General features: G+C 40.7%; 1 protein-coding gene across 2 annotated transcripts; it reads left to right on the top strand.

Moving 5' to 3' along the window:
* Positions 1 to 46: 46 nt before the first annotated feature.
* On the top strand, positions 47 to 16,455 carry hspbap1 (hspb associated protein 1). Of its 2 annotated transcripts, none has more exons than XM_069720835.1 (8): positions 47 to 205; positions 2,112 to 2,322; positions 3,125 to 3,309; positions 5,646 to 5,782; positions 7,441 to 7,612; positions 10,731 to 10,814; positions 11,236 to 11,346; positions 15,244 to 16,455. In XM_069720835.1, exons 2-8 carry the CDS (start codon positions 2,127 to 2,129, stop codon positions 15,838 to 15,840), a joined length of 1,482 nt encoding a protein of 493 aa, XP_069576936.1. In that variant the 5' UTR covers positions 47 to 205; positions 2,112 to 2,126; the 3' UTR covers positions 15,841 to 16,455. The 2 variants fall into 2 exon arrangements, with proteins under 2 accessions (XP_069576936.1, XP_069576935.1); XM_069720834.1 differs by lacking the exon at positions 47 to 205 and adding an exon at positions 1,291 to 1,369.
* The last annotated feature ends 860 nt before the right edge of the window (positions 16,456 to 17,315 follow it).

The raw sequence follows: 17,315 nt of genomic DNA, 5'->3' as shown, positions 1-17,315 counted from the left end.
AAATAGTTCGCGATTTGGAAACTGTTGTTGTCGCGTCGCCATTTTGGCTCCTTTAGCGAATCAGCTGGAGTGGGGTTTTCTCGCAGCCGGAGAGCCGAAATGGAGCAGACTCCGAGTGACGCGTTCCAGATGTAGACGAGCGCGTACAATGTCATGTGAGATTTGTTTACTTCCGCCCGAGCTTCCCCTACACGTGTAGTGAAAGGTGAGTCCTTTGTTTTCCCTCCACAGATCCCCCTATTTCTGCGGAGCTGACGTTAGCTTTCCTGGGATGTATTGGCTGTTAAGTGGGAGTTACGTCGGTGTTCACAAACAGATCCCAGCTGACAGCATCGCCTTGTTATTTGCTGAAATAAACACTGCCTCGCGTGCTGACTTACGCCGATTACTATTTTAGGGTTAATGTTGTGCTCTGAGTCTTTGGTAGTCAATGCAACGTAAACAGGTTGCTTATTCTGTCATGATAAGATAGATAGCCCCATTATCTGGATGGACCACGAGTTACTAATAGCGTTACAGAAATGTGTTGGTTAAATAGGTGGGAGATACGTATCAGAGTTACGTACCAAAATATGAATAGAAAAATAAGGTAGCTCTTCTTTTTTTTTTATAACTTTATGTTATAAAGAAAGTTAACTATATGTATATGCTCGATATTGGACACCGTGCGATCGCCTGGTAACCTCTCCACAGTTGTGGTTGAGGCTCAGGGTAAATTGTGGGGATGGCGTTGCAGAGATAACTGATTGAGGTCAGGTTATGAATCTCAGACTATAACTGATTGAAGTCAGGTTATGCAATTTAGAGGAAAACTGATTGGGGTCAGAGATAAGGCTGGGTACAGGTTAATGTAAAAAAAAAAAAAAAAAAAGAACCAATTATCTATCAAATCTATATCAGTATCGATAGGGTAAAATAAATCAGCCAATATTCTTTTTTTTTTAACATGAACATATGACATTATCACCTAAAATTATCCATGTCATTCTAAGATGTATGCTGCACACAAGTTTTATAGTGTTACTGGTAGATAAAGTATACGATGGTGATGCTGTTTCTGAATTCTAATCATATCTTTAGCATGTATTGCAGTTTCCTCTTTCTTATCTGCCAACATATGTATGACATCCATGACATGCCTTTATTTGCTGATGTCAGTTTACCAATATATGTTGGAAAGGAGTACGAGCTTACAAAAAGACATATACAAATTCTGTACTCATTTTGTCAAGTGTCAAACACACCATATGAACACAAGTACATTCATTTTGTTGTGTGGTGACTTTTGTGTCATGTAAAAATCCAGTCATACATGACCATTTTCACATATGACACAGACTGACTGAAGAGGAATTCATTAATGGGAATAGTGAGTATAGAAGCAATGGAGATGTTGGCATAAATGGACATATTTATATTATGAAAACATACTCTTAAAATTTCAGGGGATTCTCTTTATTCAAATTGCAGACTAGTTTTTGAAACTTTAATCTAGGACTAAAAAGCTTTAAAGAAAACAAAATAATGAATGTAGTTTAAGTTTAAGGGGAAGAGGAAAAATGTAATTGGCTTTCACAGAACTCTGACCTCAACCCCATCAATAATACTTTTGCCAATGAACAGGAACAAATGTAAGATGTCTTATCGCTGCATATTGGGTTTAAAGTAAGTTTAAAAACAGACCTCTAGACACATACATTGACTCAAGGTACCTTATTCTGTCAAGTCAATAAATATCGGCCCAAAGTCATGATTGATTATAAGTATTCTTTAGGCAGAGTACAAACAGGCTCAAAAATAAGGAAGCTACATTTTTTTCCCTCTTCCCAGATTCTCCTCAGGTTCCTGAGTCATAGCTTTCAGTGATAGCAGCATAACTGCGTGTTTTTTTTTTTTTTACTGGTGGCACAGAAGGAGCTACAAATACAGTAGAGATAAACACATAAACACAACTGGGTTTTTTTGTTCAGCTTGCATAAATAACTGGACAGATAAGATAAGGCACCCCTCAGCCAGTAGGTCGGTGTAACCTCTGTGAATGACTGCAATTTAAACACCAGTTGTTAATCAGCTAATCTGTATCTTCATTTTGTGTTACAACCTCCTATCAGTGTGCACCACAAACTATGGCTGCCACCACCCCCATTAAGCCCTTCAGCCCAGAGGAGACCCGGAGGATTGTGCATCATTTGCAGCAGCCTGCAATCTTCCTGGACATGACCTGTGGCTGGCCTGTTCTCCGCTGGACTGCAGAGCATCTGGCTGGTTGCTTCGGTGACAGACTCGTCCGATTCAGACTGGGCAGAAAAGGGGAGACAAACAGTAAGAGCAGAACTAAACTATAGCAAGATGGCGACGGACAAAATCCGAAGTTGAGGCTTCATAACGGCTGTTAACAAACCAATGGTTGACGTCACTATTGGGTGCCGCTTGGAAAGCACCCATAATTGATGATTTTTCAATTTCCATATAAATTAAATCAATAAGGTTTTTCTGTTTTTGTGTTCCCTATTACATCAACGTTCAGAGCCTTATATGGCAGTTCTCTGCTTTCACATTATCTTCAATGACTACATCATAATTGCCTGCAGTCATGAGTAGTTTGTCCTCAGACAAGTGATATTTTATGGATTATTTAACAAACTATTGGAGGCTGTTTCATCAGATGATTTATGATGTCACGTAGATAAAATAAAAAAAAAAAAACAGGGTTTTGTCTTTGAGCATCTGTTGTATTTTGTCCTCCATGCGGCTCTAAAACAGCCACAGTAACGACTCTTTGTCAGCTGAATGATAGGGAGCGTGCCCTCTGATAAAAGCCAGCTAATTAGATTTTTAAATCATCGTTTCGAGCTGCAGCAGCTGACAGGAGGGCATTTCTCATCAGGGATTAGAAATATCATCACTCAACCGTGGACACCCTTTGTTTACTGAAAGTAAAGAAACAGTAAATCGCTACAACTGTGATTTATTTTTGTCTTCAAAAAAATCTTTGTCTGTGATGATGCGGTGTAGTGCTGGGATTCTGGTTAATTAATTGTATTGTACATCTTTTAACATAGTTCCATTGAAGTATTTCACCTAATCTTCATCCCAATGTTTTCTGTTTCTTCCTGATCTCCAGCTCCTCTGTTTGAGACCCAGTGTTCCTATGTGGAGGCCAAACTGGCCGAGTTTCTCAGCTGGACTCAGGGTCAGTCTGGGACTCATGTGGGCCCTTTTTCTGAATACCCAATATCAGAGCACTGGGCCTACGCTGACTACAAATACATCGCTATGCTGTTTCAAGATCAGCCTTTCATGTTTGAGGTAATCATGCTGCTGCTGTGTAAATGTTAACACATCAGGTCAGTTTTACAGTGTCTCCTGGCAAACCAATCCAAATAAAACCTGACAGCCGTGTTTGAACAATAAGAGATCTAGTTTTAGCTCGGTGATGGTGGCAATGGAAACCTTAGATATTTAAATGGCACTGCAAGCAGAGGAATTTTGGGGAAAAGCAAACAACTTTTATGGGTAATTTGAGGACAGAATAATTACAGATTTAGGTCATCTTTTTGGGTTATAAGTTATTCTGTCAGGATCCGTAGCCAGCTTCAACTTAAAAGCTCACCAAACTGAAATGTAAGGAGGAAAGTTTTGACAGCTGTGTGAATAAGTTAAAAGTAGTGCTTTTTTCACACCATAAAGATTCTTGATTAGGATGAAGATAAAACATATGACTAAAATTAATTGGACACTGTAACAGTAGAGTCCCGCTCCGACCACACACTATATAAAAAAGGATGTAGTCTCCAGGTCTAAAACGTGAAGCCAATGCAGAAATTCCAAATTTCCCCACTGTGGGATTAATAAAGTCAAATATAAGCTAAGTGCTTTAAAGTGCAATACCAATGGGGGCCACTAGGGGCTGGGCCCAAAAACCCTCAGGCTCCATTAGACTTCCATTAAAAAAGCTTCTTTTTTATATATATATTGATAGATCTATATTACTTTATATACTGGTCATACAGTATATATAAACACACATTTTTTTGCAATTATCCCTATAATGTGGTGTCAAACACATCAGACACTTGTTACAAAGATATTTAATAGAGTCAAAATACTTTGTTTTTCACACTGACATCATTGCAATGAAACAGTAAACTTCACTGTGAATTTAATAATTATTGATAATTATAAAAAGAAAAAACACCTCACAAATCTTTTCCTACATTGTGTTCTGTGAAAAAAGGTTTTTATATTGCTGCCAACGTATACACTGATACTGGCATATCTGTGATAGGCCAATATCGTCCAATAAAACGGGCCAGCTGTTGTATCAGTGGGGCTCTAATTATTTTTCAAGCAATTATTCAAGCAATTCTTTTTTTCACTCCCGGAACAAAGAGGTGGATTTAACGAGACCAGCACAACAAATAAAAAGCCAATAAAACATAATACGGGATCATTTAAAAGCCTGTTTTATTTGTGCTTTCATTGTAATAATAGGTCCATATGTAAGCATGGTTATTGTTCCCATGCACAAATACATCAACGTCCTGCAGTGTCATTAGGTCTTTATCACATAGGTGACCTGGGCATGTTTGACTTTTTATAGTCTATACATGACCAAACTTTATGACATCACATACAGTCTTAGGAGTCACAGTCCAAATTCTATTTGCAGTGGTAATTAACATTTAAAAGATGGTCTCTTAATTTAAAAATATAATTTACATACTATTAACTTTTAATCTGGTTGCAAGAGATTCAAATGACCAACAATTTAAAAAGAAAGAAGAAAAAAACAACTTAAAAGAGCCAAAATATTCCTCTCCAATTCTCATTTATATTCTTGTGGGTTTTTTTTCCTTGTTTTGACATTTTCAATTAAAATGTTAAGCTTTCGCCCGCAGCGACTTTATATTAGCTGCTATTCATGTCCTCCGGTAGGTAAAGACATAAAAGTGCCATCCTATTTTTTTTTTGGAGCCACTGCCACAAATTTATTTCATTTTTATCTCAGTGATAAAAACAAAATTTGGGCATTCACCTGCAATTATTACCTGCTGACATTCACGCCTTTGAGACAGGCAGACACAGGCTTTTCACAGGATAAATGGTGCTCAGGGGGAAACGCTGCCTGAAGTCTAGATTGACCAGTCTGTCACTTGCAGCTGCCTGCATATATGGTAATGACTTCATTATTCAGGGCGCTGGTGTGATTGCTACACCTTTGTGTTCTGACAGCGCATGATTGACAGAGTAGTTTTGCTTGAAAGATGACAAATACCGTGGCTCTGTTTCTCTGCACCTCCACTGGTCACCTGTAATAGGCCCTGTCTAAGTAGCTGATGAGGTGGGGTTACATCTGTGAGCTAATAGCAGAACTGGGAAAATGTGAATTTGGCTTCCAGGTCATGTCCTGTCATGATCATGGACAAAAAGAACAGAGACTGTAATTTAAAAATGTTTTTTTTTTATTGTGTCCATACAATGTTGTATTGATGTTTGTCATTTGAATGACGTGTGTGTGTGTGTGTGTGTGTGTGTGTGTGTGTGTGTGTGTGTGTGTGTGTGTGTGTGTGTGTGTGTGTGTGTGTGTGTGTGTGTGTGTGTGCGTGCGTGTGTGTGTGTGTGTGTGTGTGTGGGTGGCGCAGGATGTAAAGTGGTCTGAGTTTGGTTTCGAGGGACGTAATGGTAGAGAAAGCACCTTATGGATCGGCACAGAGAGGGCCAACACGCCGTGCCACCTGGACTCGTACGGCTGTAACCTGGTGCTGCAGGTGCAGGGACGGTAAGAGGGATAGTCACCTGTGTTTGCTGCTTCATGTGCACCAGAATAACCAGATTTTAAATTATAATCCAGATTCTAAAATGACACATTAACAAGAGAGGTTTGTTGTTTATATTTTGTTTCTCAGGTTAAAGGAAATGCAGGTAGATTTCTCCTTATTGTTTGAGTATGTTTACAGGCCATGAAGAGAGAAGAAAGTTAGACTGATATACTTTATGTGGTTTGCTGTAGAGTAAAACATTTGGCTTAATGGTCACATAAACAAAAGTTACTTAATTGATGTTTTAAATGGTCGTTTGTGATTTATTGTTTCCTGTTCATTCATGCTATATTTTACTGTACTGACCACAAAATACTAATTCAGAAATATGAAACAATGCAAGAGGGAGAAATGCCAACAGGCAATTTGAAAAAAAAAAAAAAGGTTTAACACTGGTGGGTGATCTGTTGTACTGGGTAACTCTGATTTTTATTTTTTATTTGTTTGTATTTCCTCTGACAAACCTAAAATTTTCCTTTTCAAAAGAGGTGTAAAAAAATAATATAGTATAAAAAAAAAAGAGAGCTACTCCCCCGAGGTGTAAAATAAAACGGGACATGGCCGTGTCGGAGCTGTCATATCTGTGCATTGAACAGAGGAGTTGTACCTGAGCAGAGAGGAAGCTCAGAACTCCGCACCACCGTATCTGTGTTTCACCACTCTGGTGGAAGTTTCCTGCCCGTTAAACACACAGCTCTCCTGCGACACTGAGGGAGCAGAGAGCTGTAACTGCTAACACAGAGCGTGTGATTTGTCCTCTGCCCTCTGAAGAGGAATTCATTTGCCGCAGGGCTCGGCAGGCAGGGAGGAAATGGAGACAGAGGGTGAGATGCTGTACGGGGCAACGCGAGTCAAGAAATAATAGGGAAGAGGTCTCCTTTATCTCACTCTACTGCTCTACCAGGGAGCAACAGTCCTATCTCACTCCTTGTGAATGAGTCTTTCATTTAGTATTGATCTCAAAAGAAATTAAATCTAGACCAAGCAGAAATTGGACTGCTGACCTATGAAAATGCAATAGTGTTGATTGATAACATGACATCTTTGGAAATGATGGGTCAGAAGAACAGAAAACAATAGCAGCACAGGGATTGTATATAAAACTATTCCAGGTTTTAAAGTACACACAAAGTGGCATCATATTGCAGAACAAAACTTCAAAGGTTGACTGACTCAATGTTACTACCTATCATCACCAATCAAACCCCTCATTAATTCACAGGATGCTATGCATAACGCTAACTTAATACTGTTATGTAGACACCACTAATGCTGTATCATAATATTACAAGCCAAAAATCTAAAATGTTATTTAGTCTATTATCACAACATGGATGTAATTTTGATATACTGCTTAGTCTTACCTGCATGTGAGGTGTTTAGGGGACACCTGTAAATTGTAGCTAGAGAAAATAATCTGTGTTACACTCTCCCCCTCTAAACTGCATGGTGCAATTGAATCACTGGCAGCTGAATTGTATTTGAATCGTGAGGCCAGTGAAGATTCAAACTTCTACAATCAACACCGCTGTGTTTTATCAAACAACTGAATTTATTTCTAACAATAATCTCTGCCTGCTCTGAAGTCCTGTTTAACCGTGATGTCCCCTGTCTGTAGGAAGCGCTGGCACCTCTTTCCTCCAGAGGACACCGCTAACCTTTACCCGACCAGGATCCCCTACGAGGAGTCCAGCGTCTTCAGCCAGGTGGATGTTGTCCATCCAGACCTGAGGAGATTCCCTGCCTTTAAAAGAGCCAGAGCCCACATCGTCACTCTGCAGCCCGGACAGGTCAGGACACTTCACACAGTATTATATCATACAAAATATAATGCACCTCAAAGGACACATTACTGGCAACATAAAACCATAAAAAAAAAATCTATTAAAAAGTCAACTGTGAGAGTGCCTTTATACACATTTGAAGGAAGATTAAATAACCAATGTTGTAGTGTTAGTTTGTCCTCAGTCAAACTTTATCATAGTGTTGTCTAAGTATCGGTCCTGTATCATGTATCATACTGAACAGTAAGCTGTCACCTCTTTGTTTTGTTAAATCAGTTGTAAGAGAACCAAGAAAAAAACAAAGAGTCATTTACTGAAGTTTGATGCTATGCAACACTGTGGCTCCACATTTATGTGATGAACTGCTCATGACATACAACCAATAACCATAAAATATAACTTTATTGGTCCTTAAGCAGTGAACATGTAAAAGTAGACGCAGCAGGGAGGTTTATTTGTCATGGTGTCCTCCATAAAAGAGTGAAGCGAGGCAACGGTCATGACTTGTGTTTCAATTAAAGCCCGGCCTCCTCAGTTACACGGCGCCACCTTCAGCACATTTAGGTGTTTTTTTTTACATTGAGGAAAGTAGAAAGTGTAGATGCATTAAAGCGAGCTGCATCATCACTCTTGATGTCGTGTCAGGAGAGAAGTAACTGGGTCAAATCCAGGTCAGAAGGCCAGCTGTCAAATCAGTCAAGTTCCCGTCTCCTGCTCTGCTCTGCTTCTTCAGAAGGAGGTGAGCTCAAAGTTACGACTGAGATGGTGTGAAATTTGCCTCGTGATGATCTTCACGTGTCCTCCTTCCATCGAGATTCACCGCGAAGGTCTTCCTGCGTGTGTTCGTTCGTCCGTCTTCACCTTGCTTCATATTCCAGCTGCACCGTTTTGTTTTTCAAGTGTCAGAATGGCAGCAAAGCAATTAACCATCTGTCTCTTTTCACTATCTGCTTTTACTGGAGCCCCTGTAGCATACTAAATACCTTCCTATCAGCACCACTAAACCCAGATGTCAAGGAACTCTACTGGCTGGGTGAGAAGTGATTTATAGGTCAGGCTCCCTGCTGACCCTTCAGCTTTATTTGTTTTTAATGGGGAAAGTCAAAAAGCGACCTTTTTTTTTTTTTTAAGTAAAATGCTCTCACTCCGTTTCCAACAAATTCCCTTTTCTCTTATTACTGCAGTATTATCAATAGGGATGTAACAGATTGGTATTGGGGTCAATTCAATCATTTTGAAACTGATCAGTGCTGTCTGTACAGACCTATATTTAGTTCTGATTCTTTGTTTTACATCAACTGTCGTGTCATAAATAGGGAGCATAATTTTGTGGCCAGATGCAGAAGTGAACTCAAACTCTGACATATGGCATACGTTCAGCTGAACGGTGTGCAGCGTGAAAATATTTCAAAATCAAAACACAAACAGCAACACAAAATCCAGTTGTAATGTCTGCAATGCGAGCATTTTGCAATGCGGTAGTGACAGAGCTGCGTTCAATACTACTAATTTGATACGACACCTAAAAAAATAAACTCACAGAAATCCAGCGAGGTCACTGAGGTAACTGGGAGAAACTGTAATTGTGATTTTTATTTGTTGTGACAGTGAATGTTAAAGTTAAGTTGTTATACCAATTCACCATGGAATTGTGATTATACTATTTATGATAGTATGTTCTTGCTACAATGCTGCTCAAAGTGGAATTCGTACGAGTTATATATAAAGATAAGTTTTTTTGTTTAACTCATTTTGTTTACCCACAAAAAAAAACCAAGAAAACCAGTGCTGAGTGGCATTGTGAAAAAATATTGATATTTTTGCTTTTTTATTTAAGTAAAAAAAACATGAAAGTACAGTTTTAATTCAGGGAATGTTTCTTAATGCTTTACAGAGCTGTTCAGTTATTTAGTTGTCAAGTATAATGCATAAGATATTAAATTCGACGAGCTTGAAGGGTGCGCTGTGCAACTAGATATCAGGGGTATCGGTACTCGGTATCGGCAGATATTCAGTATTATATCACTCAGGTGGTGGCAAAAATATACTGGATCTTTATTATCAGTGTAGTTTTGGTGTAACTAAGTCCTGATCAGTCCCATGATCTAAATCAGGGGTCTCCAACCTGTAGCTCACCTCCCATTTCTGAGTAGTTCAAGGAAGGGGGTCCCAATCGAAGATGAACCACTTATATTTGAAAGCCTCATTTGAAGCTTTTCAAATAAGTTTGGCCACGCAAGAGTTGCTGCACTGCACTATGCATTTAGTAAAAATGTGTGTGTATCAATGTGTTATTGTTCACATAAAAGAAGCTTATTCAGCTGGTTTGTGTGGAGCTCAGCTACAGACATGAGTAGCTCTCGGACAGTTTCATTTTGTCAAAGTAGCTCTGAGGAAAAACGGCTGGAGGCCGCTGCTCTAAAGACTTGTAGCACTTTGAGAACTGTATATGTTGATCACAAAGAAGGAAGGTCAGTTTCTCTGCTCTCACTGTCATCATTTAGCAAATGGAGTTGGCTCAGGCTATAACATGACCCTCATCTGGTCCTTCAATCACAATAGCAAGTATGTGGGAGGTAAATCATGACCTTTGACACGTGATGTCATTGGCCTCCTTTTGAGTCTTTTCCTGCTGCTCAAATAAAAGACCCTGAACCGCTCTGGTCAGCACTGCGTCTGCCTTTGTTGTGTATGTTTATACATACAGCCGACAGCTACAAATGGAACTCTTGCGCTCAGACTTGCTTCACTGTACACTTGGAAACACTTCTGCTGTTAACACAGAACGGATAGCTTTTGGTATCCACGGCGATCTCCTTCAAGATGACTCCACGTCTACAAAGCAAATCAAAGGATAGCTCATCCGTCTTGTCTTGTCAGACCACAGGCCTCGAATGAATCAGCAGAGCCCTGAAATCAATAAGCCTTCTCCTTTTATTAATAGGCACTTTATGAATGGATGAACCTCTGGTGGTAGACACGTGGAAGGTTTATGCTGCCATCTAGTGGATGATCACTGCAGTTTCGTAGTCCCTCTGTTTTACAGGCTTGGAGAGACAGAAGGGAAGCAAGGTGGGAGTTGTCAAGCTTCTGAGGACTTTGTTTTAAAATCTTCTCTGCACAGGTGCTTTATGTGCCCAGACACTGGTGGCACTACGTGGAGTCGGTGGACCCCATCACCGTCAGTGTCAACTCCTGGATTGAGCTGGTAAGCAGCGTCTTTCTTTCATCCTCTTCAGCTCCAAACTTGAAACACTGTTGTGTACACAGTCCAAACATAAAATGACATTTGAGAGGAGGCAGCACGTCATCGTGCTGAAGAACTTCTGCTCACATTGATCCTAACAGCGCTCCCAGATTACGGCCCCCCCCCTCTCGTTTTTTGAGTAATGACCAGTCCTGGCAGTAACAGACTCCCCTGTCATTATGATGAGTGTGTGCGTGCACAAGGAGAAGTGTGTGATGCATGAAAAAAAAAAAAAAAAAAATCTCCCTGCTTGCTGCCAGATAAATGTTTATTCAAAGGATGGGTCCCTCTCCAGCTTTCCCTGCAAGGTCACAGACACAACAAACAGAGTCTTTATCATGAATGTGATTACATTGACGAATGGGTCTCTGTTCCTGCGCAGGAAGTGGATGATGTGGCCAGAGTGAGTGAAGCTGTGACCAAGACGGTCGTCAGCGCAATTAAAAGCGCTCGGAGTGATGACAACGCTGACAACTGGCTCAACCCCACAGAGGTAGCAAAGAATCTCTCTCTGATATGAATTGTTCTGTTAAATCATTCATTATTTATACTCCAGAAATCATTGAGGGCGAATTAAAAAAGATCAAATTTCGAAAATGTCTAAATATGATACATGTATTGGTTTTAAGAAAGTGTTGTGATTTTTTTTTTTTTCCAGAAGTCAGGTGCACTAAAATTCCAAGCAGTCTTTGCAAGTTGAGACCAAACTCATGGAACATTGAGCAGGAGTCCGTCAGTAGAGCGGCTCTGATGAAGCCCATCTGACTGTTGAAGCAATTAAGAAAGATAACTTTAAAGGTCATTTTCCAGTAAGGGCTTTAATTATGAAAAAGATACCAGTGAGTATCTCGGCTCTCTTGGAGAGCGAGGACCATCCAACCCTAGCATATAAGATACAATGATCTGTACCGTAGGCATCACTGGTAATGAATCTTAAGGCAAAGTGATAGACACAGTCCACAGATTTAAAAGTTGAGGATGAGTGCCTATAGATCACATCACTGTAGTCTAAGACTGACAGAAAAACTGCCTCAACAATAGTTTTCCTTCAAAATATGGGAAGCATGATTTTATTTCTGCCTTTCCAACCTTTTGCCTGATTCAGCACACAAGATTATCGGTGTGAAGTTTGAATGTGACTTTTCCATCAATCCAGATGACAAGAAATTAATATCCTGTGACCCTGTCAATCATAAGTCCATTCAAAGTAGAAATACTGAAATTGTTTATCTGAAAAATAACCATTGTTTTTATTCCAAACACAGGATCATTAGGTGTCCTGCTTCTGGCTTGTTTATGTTACCTGTTGGTATTTTACTCTGAAAAAACAGCATTTTCTTTAAAAAAAAAAAAAAAAAGATCAAAAGAGTTCTGTTACTTTTTCACATTGAACAACTCAGGGTCATGTCTGAACTGGTCCACTGTTCACTTGTGGCTTATCGAGGTAATTCTATAGAGGAATAATAAGGGCAAAATCAGAGCACTATTGGTCACTGCTCATGTTCGTCCTTTCATCCAGTAATGGTTTAAACTCAGGCCTAGTGGCGATTCACCGTCTTTCACTGGTACTACATCTGGATGATATGATAAGTTTTCATTAAAAACTAAGTTTCATTAAAAACATGCACCTCAGGTCAGGTTACCTGGCGCCGCGCTAGTGGCAGCCTGCTGCAGCAGCTCCCCCCCTGAGAGCCCCCCCTGCTGTAGTGAAGACATTTCCCCTCGGGGATTAATAAAGTGTATAAAATCAAAAAAATCAAAAAAATAAGTTCTGACATATCCTGCCCAGTTCTGTCATGTAGACGCTCTAATTAAATGTCATTGTGTCATCTTTGTCTTTACTCTATGATGGTGTTTAGCTGGTGGTTCGTGACCATTCTATATAGGGTATAATTTGTCACTTTCCTAAATGGCAACCATCCTTTTGTAGTGGAATATACCGCACAGTGACAAGGGAGTCATTTTAAACGCAGCCCAAGTGTCTCTGAAGGTCTCCCATGGACAGCTGTTATTTTGTCAGGTACAAAAAGTCCTCCATTAAGCAGCCTTACCGGTGTGAAGTAGGACTGACTTTTGTGCTTTAAAATTCATCCAGACCTCCAGGAGCTTGATGAGACTCTGGTGTGCCTTTGATAGATCACTGACCTCACACACCGCCTTCTTTCTCTGCGTATCAGCTGGTTGCAGCCCGGCAGCTTCCAACACTCAGAGAACACATTCATCCCACCCAGAGGAGGTCGTTTACTGCGTGGTCACAGTGTGAGCTGCAGTATATAAACACAGATGGCAGGGAGAGACCACTGTCAATACAAACAGAGCCGAGGCATTGATATTAAACCTCCCTTACAAATAGTTTCTCTGTGTTAGGAGCTGTTCATTCAGCTATACTGAAGTTGAGGAGTTCAGAGAGTCATTTCTTTCACTGTGGTCCCTCCATATGTGTTGTAATGAGGGTCCTGAAGAATCTAAATGTTACCCACAGGCCACTAGAACTGCCTTCTTGAAAGGTTTTTTGAGTTCTAAACGACTGAAGGGGGGGGGGGGGGGTCCCAGGCTTTGACGTATTGATGGGGTCGTTTCTACCGAAAGAGTCGTTGAGGTCACGTTAGACACGCGACCATCTTGTGAGATGTTGGTCATTTCGAGTCACAGTAGTCCTGGTGTGAATGTGAGACGTTATGGTCCTTGTGTAAATGGGTGTCGAGCTTCCGGCGAAGGGACCTCAGGACTCCATTGTAAGTGGCTGATAAGTGCTGTCGTACACCTTAGAGGAGGTGGTTTAGGAGGAGGTGGTGCCGTAGACCGAGGTGGTCTAGGAGGAGGTGGTGCCGTAGACCGAGGTGGTCTAGGAGGAGGTGGTGCCATGGGCCGAGGTGGTCCAGGAGGAGGTGGTGCCGTGGGCCGAGGTGGTCCAGGAGGAGGTGGTGCCGTAGTATGCTACAGTGTTGTCATGGACCTCCTCTAAAAAGAGGAGGTGGTCTACAACACCGCTGCACTACACTGCAGTTTGCTGCACAGTTGAACGTACACGAGAAGGGCACACACCTCTACATTGGAGAAATAAAACTACCACTTCACAAGCACATGACACAACACAAGGAGACAACGTTTCAGGACAGGACTCAAAAGTCCATCTACATCTGAAGGACAAGGTGCATTCACTTGAGGAAAACAATATCAACATTTTGGCAGGGTGAAGACAGGTGGTTTGAAAGAAGAGTGGAAGCAGCAATCTATGTCAAACTGGAACAAGACATTGCCGTCCTGAGATCCCTTCCCCGGAAGCTCAACCCCCATTTACACCTGGACCGCAACAACTCCCATTCACACCAGGACTAAACGGCCCTAAACGATTCACAAAATAGTCAAGTGTGTCTAACATGTAACCTCGACGACCAATGACGGTGCTAAGTCTCTGGTCGCTCAGAACGGAAGAAGCCGTTCAGAGGACAAGTGAAACTTAGCTTGACCGTGACCTGGATGAAAGAGAATTTCACAGATATAAAAAGTTCGTAGTGTATGTCATTTCAGCTTGTAACCATGTAAACTTTAATAAAATAATAACATTAATAAAATCTTCATGGTAAGCACAGAGGTTTCCCATTAACATTTAGCAATCAGCTGCTCCTGCGAAACATCCTTTTTCTGCTTGTATTTAAAGAGCTCTTAAACGCTGATGTGTCAAATTATTCTCATGGCTATTTTTTATTTTTAGAAAAAATGAGAAAACTTTATATAAAACTACTTGAAACTTGTGCTCACATTAATTTTCACAACCTGCACAGAATAATTGAATGCTTTTTTTGTTGACCATTAGTTTTTAATATCATTCAAGACATGTATTGATTTTTGTCTTTTGTTTATCACTTTTCCTGAAATCGTTTATGGGAAATGAACACATCGCAGTCTGTTTTTTTTAGGCAAAGCAGCCAATTGAAATTCAGAACAGAGGAAGCGTACCTCTTCCCCTTAAAATCTAAAAGGGTTAAAAGGAGAAGTGAATATGATTTCAAAGGAGAAGTGAATATGATTTCAAAGGAGAAGTGAATATGATTTAGTAGCGAAAAAGGCAAATAAAGGTTGTTGTCTATACAGCGCTTGTGAAAGCCTCTCTCCAGAGCCAGCGTTGGGTTTGTTCCCTCTGAGCGACTGTAGAAACATGGAGAGCTCCTTGGAAGAGGACCTGCTCTCTATGTAAATATTAAAGTATTTTTCTAAAGAAAGAACACCACGATGATAGTTTTAGGTGATTATACATAATTATCACAATAACAGATTTTATATTCCATTTCCTACACTTTCTTCCACTAAATTCTACACACTGCTCCTTTAAATGTTGCAGAACTTTTTGTAACTGTCTTCAACTTTTGTCTCTCGTGTGTATTTGCAGGAAGGAGAAGCATCCCATGATGAGAACATGCAGTACTTGAACCTGGCGGTGAGGACGTGTGCTGACAGACCGAGGGGCCTCCGGCACAGCAAACTGATTCAGGACCCCAGAGACGCCCGTCCAATCAAGCGGGACTCAAGTGGACAAATCAGGAAAAACACAGACCGGGTTGGGAATTCTGCACCCTTCAGTGTTCCCTTTGGACCACATCTCATCCCTGTACCGTGTCAGCAGGAGGAACCGAGGAGGGTGACCCCAAAAGATGCCGAGGTTAACTCAAGTAGGAGCTGTGCGGTCACAGCTGAGGAGGACTGCAGCATCAGCTCTGACGCAGCACAGAGAGACGAGTGTGCGTCGGCTGTCGGATTCCTGCAGGGAAAACATGAACGTAGCCCCGGTTTAACGTCTCGTACACCATGTGATTGTGCAGACGGGACATCAGAGCACTCTGCAGGGGATCATAAGGAATCAAAGAGTACAACAATAACCACTAATGACCTGTTAGCCTGCCTGCTGCATCCTGACATCATCAGCCGTGTCACTGAGCTTCTACTGGAAAGGCACACAGGAAGCCAAAGGACCGCCACACCGTTTTAGCTTTAATATCCACCTGTCATCGCTGATATATATTCAGTCTCAGGGGAGTTTGCAGTGATTTAGAGCTGTGAAACAACTTTCTGCCTGCAGAAATCCATCCTCCCAGCCACCGGTAATGTTCTGCTGTCAGTCGGGAAGCACCTTACTTTTATATCTGCTCTCATCCGTCAAGGTCCGCCTGACACAAACCTCCCGGATGCGAGGAATCACAACCAAAACTAATTGTAATGCGATGAGTGACGCCATCAAGTGGCTCTTAACGTTGCCTTGTTGTTGTTGTCCTGCTCACGCTAATCCTGTTTGGTTCTCGCAGAGCAGGAAAAATGACCACTTCAATCAATTTAGAATGCTAATAAGCCACATAATTCACGACGATACTCCAGGGAGACGGACATTTGTTGTCTGCGCGATGTTTCTCTGTCATTTAGTGAGGGGAATTGTCACTGAACAGCCACAGAGGGCGGATCGTAATGGTTTTGTGATTGATGAAAGCTGTATAAGGAGCGATGAATGAAATGGGTCTGTTTCAATAGGACACTCCAACTCCACGGAGACAAAGGAGGGATAGGCATCTACATGCAGGGCGATAATAAATGTGAAAGTTTCTTTGATAAACTTCATTTCTTCTACTTGTCTTCCACCACATGGATGTCATTTTACACATCTGAACTAGGGCCAGTTTAAAAGTTTCACAAAGCACAAAACAACGTTTTGGCATCACTGTCAACAGTTTATTTACACAGCTCTATATAGAGGAGCATAATTTACACTTTTTTCCTGACAAACAACATCAAATATTGTCATTAAACACATCACAGATCAGAGCATCTCACTGGGGTTGAATGTTTGAGCACATACAACAAATCACACATGCAATACTTTGAATAATCCCTTTTCACAGCAGACATCTTGACATAGTAGGAAAATCACAGCTGTTGTTAATAACATTGACGATGGCCCCATTCAAGTGTTCAAGTAAACCATGACGAACATCCTGAAACTGAAGCAGCTAAATGGATTTCAGCTTTCATTGCTTTTATTTGATTCACCTGTGATTTCAACATGTCTTCCATGAAAAAGGAAAGCGGCAAGTATACAAAACCATGCCGGTTATTTCTATACAGTTTTAGATTTCCCATCTTTTGATATCACTGTTACAGGCACACAATGTAAGCAATAATTAAAAAATTTCCCCTCGGGATTAATAAAGTAAAGTATATACCTACCTACCTAATTTCACCAATGTGTTCTGTCAACAAAGTCACAGGTTATGATTATTATGTGGCATCATAGAAAACACAACATTTTGACATGGAGTTAATAAGCAGCAAATATATATACAGCATACAATCTTTAACATATCAATAGCACTATTGATCATGGTATGGAGAATTATTATGTCACTTTAAAAACACTCTTTCATGTGTTCAGTCTCATTCAGAAAATCCATCCCTGTATAGCAGTGATTCCCAAAC

Source organism: Brachyistius frenatus, unplaced genomic scaffold (genome assembly GCF_029030835.1).
Source record: "Brachyistius frenatus isolate BFR_SWC_R1_liver_20210118 unplaced genomic scaffold, ASM2903083v1 Contig_252, whole genome shotgun sequence".
In the NCBI taxonomy this organism is placed as follows: domain Eukaryota; kingdom Metazoa; phylum Chordata; class Actinopteri; family Embiotocidae; genus Brachyistius; species Brachyistius frenatus.
This window is presented reverse-complemented; position numbering and strand designations above follow the sequence as displayed.

Bases quoted from the DNA above. Each gene is read 5' to 3' on its own strand.
- hspbap1 (XM_069720834.1), top strand. The intron at 3,310-5,645 runs GTAATCATGCTG...TGGGTGGCGCAG, and splicing joins ATCAGCCTTTCATGTTTGAG to GATGTAAAGTGGTCTGAGTT. The intron at 11,347-15,243 runs GTAGCAAAGAAT...GTGTATTTGCAG, and splicing joins ACTGGCTCAACCCCACAGAG to GAAGGAGAAGCATCCCATGA.